General features: G+C 40.7%; 1 protein-coding gene across 1 annotated transcript in view; it reads right to left on the reverse strand.

Moving 5' to 3' along the window:
* YME1L1 (YME1 like 1 ATPase) overlaps positions 1-12,231 on the reverse strand; it is a 141,074-nt gene that overhangs the window by 52,037 nt on the left and 76,806 nt on the right. Inside the window, 1 exon segment of the mRNA XM_030199278.1 lies at positions 3,542-3,624. Coding sequence (XP_030055138.1) covers positions 3,542-3,624 — 83 coding nt within the window.

Below are 12,231 nucleotides of genomic sequence, written 5' to 3' on the forward strand. Positions count from 1 at the left end.
GATGGCCGGCCATCTTGTTTCGATAATACAGTCGGGTACGCCGCTTAACGGGGCCGTCATAGGAGATGGCCGCCCTTATAGATGGGCGGCTCCGTTCGATTATGCCCCTCTATGTCATTCAATAGCTCACATACGGCTCAGAAAACATACAGAAGGGTTTTTGAGAATTCATGGGATTTCCTCTGCAGCCAGTCATGTGCTTTATGACTTCATGAATTACTGGGAATGACATTCTTCATGTAGGAAAGCTGGCTTTGTTTTGATTAGCTCTCTTATATCATATGACAGGTCGGAGGTATAAAAAAAAAAAAAAACTTCTGTCTTGCTTTGGTAGCATTTCACACAGTATATCCATCATTGACAATTTCATGCAGTAGTTGATACAGACAGCACAAGTTTTGTGAAGTACCAGATAATGGCTTTTTCTATGCTAACCATTACTTATATTGCCAAACTGTAACTTCTATACATGCTTATCTTTTTCAGAATGCAGAAGTCATCAGAATTGTGCCACAATCTTTACTTCTCACCACCTGAGACAGTCCACCAAAGCCAAATATGGCCCAACTAAAGGCTCAAAGTCAATAAAATTTTACTAGTGGTTTGTCATCCTTGGGCTTCAAAACAGCCCAGTAGATGTATATATGCCATCTACTGTTCAATAATGCATCATTACAGCCACTCTGAATTCCCATCCCCCTAACCTCACCTTCTCATCTCCCGTAATCTCACCACACTCATACCTTACTCACAGAAAATGTATACCAAATGCTTTCCTGTTATTATATACTGCCCCTTTTAGTTTCTCGCTGGTTCCTTCCAATGTATCGCCCCTTTTAGTTTCCCGTTCTTTCCTTTCCAATGTCTCAATGATCTTTTCCATTGTTATATTCCTTAATGATACTAGACTTTGTCTCGCATAACACCTCATAATGTAATCCATAACTGAGTTGTAACAAACTGTACTTCCAGCTTTCATAACGTATTGTAAGCCACACTGAACCCGCAAAAAGGTGGAAAAATGTGGGATACAAATGCAATAAAAAATAAAAAATAAATAAAATCTTAGCTGATGAGACAATTATATTGTTCTACATCAACATGGGCTACTGTTAAGATGTTATTTCACTGTTAACCCTAGTTATCAGTAACTAGGTCTCAATGCATGCAATGGGACCTATGCTAATATAGTATGAGTTAGTGGTAAATAAAATGTCTTACCAGTACCCCATGTTGATAACTATATCCCTAATGTTTACATAGAGGGGCATAATTGAAAGGGGAGCCCAAGTTTTCCTGAACACGTCCTCGCAGGACGTCCCGCACGAAGGGATGGGGAAACCCGTATTATCGAAACAAGATGGGCGGCCATCTTTCGTTTCGATAATACGGTTGGGGACACCCAAATCACGAAATTTAGGTTGACCTTAGAGAAGGAAACCAACCAGGCACCCTAGGGGGCACTGCAGTGGACTTCACAAATTGCTCTCAGGTGCATAGCTTCCTTACCTTGTGTGCTGAGCCCCCCCAACCCCCCCCCCAAAACCCACTCCCCACAACTGTACACCACTACCATAGCCCTTACCTACATGTGGGTACAATGGGTTTTGAAGGGCTCACATTTACCACCACAAGTATAACAGGTAGGGGGGGATGGGCCTGGGTCCGCCTGCCTGAAGTGCACTGCACCCACTAAAACTGCTCCAGGGACCTGCATACTGCAGTCATGGAGCTGGGTATGACATTTGAGGCTGGCAAAAAAGATTTAAAAAGTTTTTTTTTAGGGTGGGAGGGGGTTGGTGCCCACTGGGGGAGTAAGGGGAGGTGGTCCCCGATTCCCTCCGGTGGTCATCTGGTCAGTGCGGGCACATTTTTGAGGCTTGGTCGTAAAAAAAAAAAATGGACCAAGTAAAGTCGCCCAAGTGCTCATCAGAGACGCCCTTCTTTTTCCCATTATCAGTCGAGGATGCCCATGCGTTAGGCACGCCCCAGTCCTGCCTTCGCTATGCTTCCAACATGCCCCCATGAACTTTGGTCGTCCCCACGACGGAAAGCAGTTGAGGATGCCCAAAATTGGCTTTCAATTATGCCAATTTGGGCGAGCCTGGGAGAAGGACACCCACCTCCCGATTTGTGTCGAAAGATGGGCTGTCGCGTCCCTCACCTGTGCCGCTCCTTCCGTCGGTCACCCCACGCCTTCAGTCTGCCGCAGGGAGCGCTGGCCGGGAGGGGCGGTCAGACGCTGGGTTCCCTGCGTCGCCCCAGTGGAGTCCTGTCGGCAGTCTGGGCTGCTCCCCCCCCCTCCGCGCCGCTTCGGTAGCGGCTGGGAAACGCTGGCCTTGAGGGCAGGGCCGGCGTCCCCGAAGAAAGGGATCCTTTTCGGGCGCGAGGCCCAAGAACAGTGAAGCCACTCCCAGCAACGCCCGGATTGGCCGATCGTGGCTGACTCTGCCTCCTGCTACTGGCTGGCCAATCCGGGGCTGAGTCGGTCGTGGTGGCTCCGCCTCCTATCAGCTGTTCCCTTTCCTCCTGATGGGGGGGGGGCTATTTAGGAGCAGCATTTTGGAACTCTCATTGCTTCGGCTTCTACTTTCGTGGATTCCGTGGTGCTGTGATTCTCTGTTGGACTGTTTCCTGCCTTGGAACTTAGCCTGGACCTGGACTTTGCTTTTGTTTGCCGCCTGCCTTGGAACTAGCCTGGACCTGGACTTTGCTTTTGCTTGCCGCCTGCCTTGGAACTTAGCCTGGACCTGGACTTTGCTTTTGCTTGCCGCCTGCCTTGGAACTTAGCCTGGACCTGGACTCTGCTTTTGTTTGCCGCCTGCCTTGGAACTTAGCCTGGACCTGGACTCTGCTTTTGTTTGCCGCCTGCCTTGGAACTTAGCCTGGACCTGGACTTTGTTTTTATTTGCCGCCTGCCTTGGAACCTAGCCTGGACCTGGACTTTGCTTCTACCTGCCGCCTGCCTTGGAGCACTTGCTTGGACCTAGACTTTGCTCATGTCTGCCATCCGCTTTTGAGCCTTGCTCTGGTTCCGGACTGTATCCCTGGTTCATCCGCTGCCTGGTACCTGTGTCTGAATCCTGACTGGGACCTCCGCCAGTTGCCTTTGTGGGACCCGTCCAACCCTCTGGAGGAGTTCCTGCCCTGATTCTTCAGGTAAGATCAGGGTTGTCTGACCGCCGAACACTGTTTGGCACAGGGGCTCACCACCTGAGGTTACTGAGCTTGACATGGGCGCCCTTCTGTTTTGAAAATAAGCCTGAAAGTGGTTCACAGATCTTGCCCTGAACCATCATCTGTGGCTCCTGGCATATGAACACATCTTTTACACTTTCTTAAATGATTGCTTGGTGGTTGTTTTCAGAAATTGTTCCACTCTATTTTTGGCTCATGTATGTAATATGCCAAAATAAGGCTTTACCTGCTAATTTTCTTTCCTTGCATCGCACCAGACTAGTTTAAAAGGCCCACAGATTAAGAAAGATGACATGCTATCAGTTTTATAAACTAGTTCTGCAACCAACTGACACATACTTACCCCTTTAACATGTTCAAAGGTGACATTTTTCATGTGAATTGGATCAACTGCTGCATCAAGTCCAGTTGTTGTCCGGAAGCGAACTATAGAAGGAAAAGGAGGCTTACATTGTAACCCATACATATATATGTATATAAGCAATAAGACTTATAAGATCCTACATAAAAAATTTAACAAAAAAAAACCAAAAACAGTTACACAAAAGAATAAGAACATAAGCATTGCCATACTAAGCATCAAGCCCAGCAGTATCCTGTTTCGAACAGTGGCCAATCCAGGTCACAAGAACCAGGGAAGATCCCAGAACAGAAAAACAGATTTTATGCTGGGATAAGCAGGGATTTTCAGATATATTGGAGAAAGAAAAAAAAAGATAGGAATGGAATGACTCCTAACATGAAACCTTATATCACGTAGCTATAGTTTAGTTCCTCTTTCCCACATGTATCACTTGGCACTTGCTCACATTAAAATGTCATCTGCCATTTGGATGCCCAGTCTCCCAGGTCCTCTTGAAATTTCTCACAATCCTCTGGCATTTAACAACTTTGAATAATTTTGTGTCATCAGCAAATTTAATTACCTCACTAGTTATTCCAACATTTATAAATGTGTTAAAAAGCAGCAATTCCAGCACAGACCCCTGGGGAACTCCTCTATCTACCCTTCTCTATTGAGCATACTGACCATTTAATCCTACAGTCTGTTTTCTATCTTTTAACCAGTCCCTAATCCACAATAGGACATTACTTCTTATCTCATGACTTTCTAATTTCATCAGGAGTTTTTCATGAGGTACTTTGTCAAATACCTTTTGAAAATCCAGATCACAATATTGACCAGCTCACCTGTATCCACATGTTTATTCACTCATTCAAAGAAATGTAGTAGATTGGTGAGGCAAGATTCCCTTGACTAAATCCATATTGGCTTTTCTCATTAAACCATGCTTATATATAATTTTGTTCTTTATAAAATAGTCTCTACCATTTTACCCAGCATTAATGTCAGGCTCACTGGTCTATAATTTCATGAATCATCTCTTGAACCCTTTGCTACTCTTCAATTTGTCAAATTACCTCATTACATCTTCCAGGTTTACAGAGATTTGTTTCAATTTCTCTGACTCATCAGCACTGAATACCATTTCTGGCACTGGCATCTCTCCAACATCTTTCTCGGTAAAAACCGAAAAGAATTCATTAATCTCTCCGCTATGGCCTTGTCTTTCCTGAGTGCCCCTTTTACCCCTCGGTCATCTAGCAGTCCAACTGATTCTTTTATCAGTTTCTTGTTTCTAATATACCTAAAAAAAAAGTTTTGTGTTTTTGCCTCCAACGCAATTATCTTTTCAAAATCTTTCTTTGCCATCCTTATCAGCGCTTTGCATTTGACTTGCTATTCCTTACACTGTTTCTTATTAATTTCAGTTGGATTCTTCTTCCATTTTCTGAAGGATTTTCTTTTAGCTCTAATAGCTTCCTTCACCTCACTTTTTAACCATGCCAGCTGTTTGGCCTTCCTTCCTCTTTTTTTTTTAATCACATGGAATACATCTGGTCTAGGTTTCCAAGATGGTATTTTTGAACAGAATCCATGCCTGTTAACCTCTGCAGCTGCTCCTCTCTGACCATTCTCCTCATTTTTGAAAGTTAAATGACAACGTATTGGATTTTCTGTGCATACTTGCTCCAGATATTATATCAAACCTGATCATGCTACGATCACTGTTATCAAATGGCCCCAGCACCATTACCTCCTGCACCAGATCGTGTGCTCCACTAAGGACTAGGTCTAGAATAGTTTCCTCTCTTATTGACCCCTGAACCAGAGGCTCCATAAAGCCATCCTGTATTTCATCAAGGAATTTTACCTCCCTAGCATGCCCTGATACATTTACCCAATCAATATCAGGGTAACTGAAATCACCCATTATTGTCTTCCTCAGTTTGTTAGCCTCCCTAATTTCTGATAACTGTTCTGCATCTGTCTGTTCATCATGGCCAGGTGTTTTAACCTATTTTGCTCAATAGATAAGTTTATACTTGCTTACAAAACTACTTGAAATAAACAGAGGATGAAAAAATGTCTAGTTTTCACTACAGAAAGGGAGATAAGACAATGCCAGGGGTTACTGTCACCTCAGGATTGTAATTTTAACACTGTGCTAAACAATCAAATCCTTTTAATAGCAGGATCTAGTCTTAAAGGCACTCTCAGCTATAGAAACAAACTGTCCGTTTAATTTTCAACAAAATGAGAGCTGCTGAAATCTTCAGAAAACCATAAAACTCTCATCAGATTCCTTTGTAACCTTTTACACTGACATTTAGGGCTTTCAAGTATTGACTTTATGGATAAGTAGGAACAAGAAAGCAAAATCTTACACTGTGGAGTACAAATTATAACAGATAATTGCTATTTAAAACTCACTGAAAGTAAGAAAAGCATGCAGAAGTATGACTTTGGGAATGGTTTTCAACTTAGATTTGTAGGAGTGGGTATGAGTGATTGGAGTGTTTGGAGATGTCTGGGTGGGGGATAGGACTGTGCAGTGTGTAGGTAGGGAATATAGGGTTGTAATTTGTACATAGAGGTTGTTTGTATGTTCGATGTAGGAGGGAGTTGTGCGCCCATGGGTGTCTCCTTTGGAAGGTATCATTGTGTGTATATGTATGTAGGAGATGTAATTAGGACTGTAAAGATTTATGTCATGTTGGAGGGATGAATATTTAAGTTTGTCTGGTTTGTTTGTGTATATGTTGGTTCTCTCATAAATAACAGAGAAGTGTGCATAAGGGAAGATGTAGGGTTTGCATCTTTAGAGGGTATGCTGTAAGTGTAGGAACAAGTGTTCATACGGGATGCGTACTGAGAAGCTGTCATTGTGGAGGAGAGGAATTGTAGACATGAATATGTTGGGAGAACAGGTGTGATGTGAAAGTGTCAACTGCATGATTTTTTAAATGGAGAGGTAATGGCTTTGAAGATGCCGTTGGTTTTATCAGTTGATTCAGTTGCTTTTCCCTCTTTGCCTGTGTTGATCTGTGTCAAACCATCGGAAGGCTAAGGAAAGCAATTTGGAATGGAGTACTAATCAGCATTTCAACAGCTCTAACACTTTCTAACAGATCCTCACAGAAAGCAATGTGGGTGAAAGGGTGTGAAGGTGGTTTCAAAGGTGTCTTTGGCACGATTTTATTTATTTTTTGTTACATTTGTACCCCGCGCTTTCCCACTCATGGCAGGCTCAATGCGGCTTACATGGGGCAATGGAGGGTTAAGTGACTTGCCCAGAGTCACAAGGAGCTGCCTGTGCCGGGAATCGAACTCAGTTCCTCAGTTCCCCAGGACCAAAGTCCACCACCCTAACCACTAGGCCATTCCTCCACCACGATCTTTCACCAATTGCTTCAGTTATTTTTCCATGTCTCTATGTGCCTGTGACAAAGGAGAAGAGGAAAAGACTGGGCTGAATATATCAAAATAGCAACTTACAGTTTACAACAATTTTCCATAGAAAACTATGAGAATGGGGAGTGGTGGGGGCAGGGTGGGGTGGCTCTGAAAATACAGATCTGAACTTTCTGCTTTTTCAAATTCATCCAAATATTTACATTTTCTTCTTAGATACTAAATTTAGTGAATTTGTATCCCTTTTTTTGGAGATTTATTGTTACCTATGACATAAAAAGACACTAATCCCCTTTTACACAATATTTTCCAACATTTCAATTTGGAAAGCATAAAAAAAGCTTTTAGTACTATTAGAACTTCTTATGGCTTCAGTGAACAAAAATAATTTTCTATTTTTTTTTTAATTACAGAAAAGTGAAAATCACCCACTAACAACTAGTTCCTATCTTCCCCACAAGAAGCAACATGAGCCCCAAACCTTTGCTCAGACAAGGGAACAGCGGAGGTAACAAATCTAAACTTGTACATCCAAAGCTATTGCTATTGCTTTCATAATTTACATCTTAGATATGTTCCTCTATTTTGACTCTTTTGTTGATTGTTTTGAGTATTTTATTAAGTACCTTTTTAAATATTTTAATTATGTACAATTTATTTATGTATCTATTCATTGTTCTTTTTATAGACTCCTGATGTAGGCCATCTGGCCGAAACACAACGTTGTGTCGAGTCTTCTTTTAATGTGGAATTGTTTTTGGTTTGAAAATTATTAATATTATTTATTTCAATATTTATTGATTATTATTTGGTTCCTTTTTTGGATAGCCTGGTTCATATTTCCACCTTTTTTATTTTCATTTTCGCTCCGTGGGATCTATTGAGTTCTCCACATACGTGGATTCTCTTTAGAGTCTCTCAGCAGCAGTGCAGACAGGGCTTCACTAAGCCCTGTGCCACAGGAACACCACCTCAACTCAGAAGTGTACACTATTCAGAATAATTATTCCTCTATTTCCAATGCCATTCAAGGGAATTCTTATGTTGGTGTCCTTTCTTTGTATAGATCATCTTTCCCCTGCTGATTTACAGCCTATTCCAAATTCAGCACAAAGGAACTAGAGAGTTGAGAGTTCCAAAGATATGGTAAGAGCTGAAAAAACCCACAACAGTCACATTGGACTCATTCTGAGAAACCATTCAGTTACTCAATTCTTCTTTCCTAAATTATTATCTAAATTTATCATGCTATGACTGAGTTCTTTGTATACTAAAGTTTTGGATCTGCAAACTGAAGGGCCCTTTTATCAAGCAGCAGTAAAAAGTGGCCTGCGGTAGTCCCAACGCTGGTCTTTCCACACACTGAAGCCACTTTTAGTGCTGCCGGTAAAAGGCAGATTTTTCTATTTTTCCAATAATGGTCACGTGATAATCCTGTGCTAATCAGTGCATGGCAATGCTCCCAAACACACCCCCAGTGCTAAAAAAATTAATTTTATATTTTAACGCTTGGTAGCGCACACACATGCAAAAATTACCATTGGACACCTGAGCGCACCCCCATAATAGTACATTTTAACCTGCAGTAAGAATGTGTTAATACTTACCACAGCTTAATAAAAGAACCCCTGTGACTGAAATACTGATAAAAGATAAGATGTAATAGAATAAGAGATGCAAGGAATTATTAGGAAAGGGATGCAAAATAAGACCAAGGATATTATAATACATCTGTATTGCTCCATGGTGCGACCTCACTTTGAGTATTGCATTCAATTCTGGTTGCTGTATCTCCAAAAAGATATAGCAGAATTAGAAAAGGTTCAAAGAACAGCAACCAAAATGAGGAACCATATGAGGAAGGCTAAAGAGGTTAGGGATCTTCAGCTTGGAAAACAGACAGCTGAGGGGGGATATGACTGAGGTCTATAAAATCCTGAGTAGTGTAGAACGGGTAGAAGTGAATCAATTTTTCAATTTTTTTGAAAAGTACAAAGACAATGGGACACTAATGAAATTACACGGAAATACTTTAAAAACAAATAGGAGGAAATATTTTTTCACTCAAAGAATAGTAAGCTGTAGAACTCGCTGCTGGAGGATGTAGTAACAGCGCTTAACGTATCTGGGTTTAAAAAACAATTGGAAAAGTTCCTGGGAGGTAAGTCCATTGTCTTGTATTGAGATGGACATGGGGGAAGCCACTGCTTTCTCAGGATTGGTAACATGGAAGGTTTCTGTCAGGTTCTTGTGAACTGGATTGGCCACTGTTGGTAGCAGGATACTGGGCTAGAAGGACCATTAGTCTGACCCAGTATGGCTATTCTTATGTTCTTAATCTCCTAAGTCTTCTATAATATCTTCAATAGGCTTGGCTAAGAAATATATGATGGAAGTATTGAAGATGAGCCCACAGACACTGCACCTATAACGAAAGCTCAATATCTATATTGTCAAAAGCCCTAGACTAGAAGGTCAACAAAAAGAGATCTCTCCAGTGATGAATCTCAAAGATTTTTTTGAAATCATCTTTGGATGTAATCAACCAGAGAACTACTTTACTAGTGACATTTGCACTGAACACGACCAGAATGCAATGCTTCGTTTATATTTTCAAACCATTAATTCTTTGTTTATGGGTTCAAAAGTCAGAATATTTCATGATCTATCTAGATTAACTAAAAAAAAAAAAAAAAGTGTCACGCGTTTTTGGCCTTGCAACCTAGGACTCTAGCCCTTGGAGCTACTTTTTCCTACAATTCCTGTGTACACGTATTGTGGTTTATCAAGAAAAACTAATTATTTTTTGACCCTGAGCAATTGTTTGATTTCATTCTAGCTAGAGAAGAACCCAGTGTTTCTACATTATGCTTAAGAGATCACTATTTATAGCTGGCTGAAGCTAATGCGCGATACTTGGTGTCTTTTTTATTTCTTCTGATCTTATCTTCCTAATTCTTGCTCCTCTTTTCTCATTTACCCCCGTTTTACAAAGCCAAATGGGCTGTGTTGGCATTAGCGCAACTTTGTAAAAGGGGGGGTTACTATAGGCAAATTCTACATTTATTTTCCTTTACTCAACTTAAGAGTTGATATGTTATTATTTTCTTTTTCTCTGTACTTCTATTATCACAACAGAAAGCAGCGATTGTATCTGAAAATTCTAGAAAAAAAAATTTTAAAGAGAGAGAGAGAAAAAAAGAAATGGACGGAGATTTAATGAAGACACTCACAAGATAGCTATGAAGGGGAAGTGCTACTAATAGGTGATTTCAATATACCAGATGTTGATTAGAATGTCCCTGGGTGCTGAGTCATCTAGAAGAATAGCATTATTTTGCTATTTGGCCAAATCCCAAAAAATGAAAAATATTACCGAATATGAATAATGGGCACTGAGATTTAACATGACAAAAAATAAAAGAAGCATGTGAAATCAAAGATCAAGTGTTTATTTCAGTAGGATTTAGCATAGTAGAGCCCTAGATTATTCGTATTTGAATTTAAACTCACTATCTTTTCTTCTATGTTTGTGCAGCGCTGCATATGCTTTGTAGCGCTATATAAATGCTAATAGTAGTAGTAGTAGTAGTATTCAGCCAAATACGAATAATGTATTTGGGGCCAAATCAAACCAACTACAATATTCGATACAGCCTATCTAAGGTAGGAGATGTTAGATTCTTTACAGGAAGAATTGTTCCAGCAGATGGTAATAGAAGCCACATGAGATGAGGCCATACTAAACCTGGCACTTCTAAATGGGGAAAGAGTGAAAGAGTTTCTCTGATGTTATAGCGAGTGATCATCTGGCATTATAGTGATCACCAAATGGGTTGGTTCAATATTAAGACACCCAATAAGAATTAGCTCCTATCTTCCCACAATAAGCAGCATGTGCCCCAAAACTTTGCTACCCGATTATGTTTTAGGAGAAAGTGAAGGTTATGGACTTCATAAGAACCGATTGTCAAGATGGGGAATATACATCAAAAAGTTGTTAGCTAGATGGGAATAACTAGGGAAAGTAAAAAAGCAGTGGGCAAAACAGAAAAAGAGCTATTTTAAGGTCAATAAACCTTTTTGTAAAGAAAGTAAATAAAAGTAAGATGAAATGAAGGCTGCTTTGGTTCTCAAAGTAGTAGTTGAAAAGGTTAAAGGAAAACAGGTTAGCCTCTCATAAATTGAAGAGATTGCAGAAAGAGAAAGGCAGGCAACAATGCATGAAAAGCTAAGAGAAGCTAGTAAGTAGTCAGGAAAACAAAGATGCAAATAAAAGAAAAATAGCTAATGAGTTTAAATAAAGACAGACATTTTTATATATTGTATGTAAGTAATAAAAGGAAGTGCAAAAGTGAGACTCAAGGGTGAGAGGACCAATATGTTGAAGCTGATAAAGTGGAAGTGCTTAACAAATATTTCTGTTCTGGTGTCACAGATGAAGGGATGGGTATGGAGGACCATAGAAATACATCCTATATAGCGAATGAATATGTGGTAGACCTAGACCAATTTTCATAAGGCTGTGTTTGCAAGGAGCAAGCTAAACTAAATGTAAACAAGTGTAGAGCGGGATACATCCGGGGGGTACTAAAGGCAAGGACTTGCTGGTAGCTGCATCGTCTGTACTTTTCAATGCTTCTTTAGAGTCTGGAGGTGGTCCGTGAGCCACCAGAGAACGGTGGATGTGGTTCCTCTCCACAACAGAGGAAGTAAGGAGGAGGCCAGTTAGTCTGACCTCTGTGGTAAATAAATTAATGGAAATTGCTTCTAAAACAGAGGATAGTGAGATTTCTCAAATCAAGTATGCAGGACCTAAGGCAACATAGTTTACTAGAGGTAGGTCTTTTCAGACGAATCTGATTAAATTTCTTTGACTGGGTGACCCAAACAGTTGGAGTTAGGGAAAGAGCTAGATGAGGTATACGTAGATTTTAGCAAAGTCTTTAATATGGTTCAGCATAGCTAACTGATAAATAAACCAAATGCACTTGGTATGGGCCCTAAAGTGGACGACTGGGTCAGAAACTGGTTAAGCAGATGGAGACAGAAGGTAGTGGTAAATAAAGTTTACTCCAAGGAAGGTAAAATTATGTATAATCATACCTGATAATTTTCTTTCCATTAATCATAGCTGATCAATCCATAGACTGGTGGGTTGTGTCCATCTACCAGCAGGTGGAGATAGAGAGCAAACTTTTGCCTCCCTATATGTGGTCATGTGCTGCCGGAAACTCCTCAGTATGTCGATATCAAAGCTCCATCCGCAGGACTCA

This window comes from Microcaecilia unicolor, chromosome 1 (genome assembly GCF_901765095.1).
Source record: "Microcaecilia unicolor chromosome 1, aMicUni1.1, whole genome shotgun sequence".
NCBI lineage: Eukaryota > Metazoa > Chordata > Amphibia > Gymnophiona > Siphonopidae > Microcaecilia > Microcaecilia unicolor.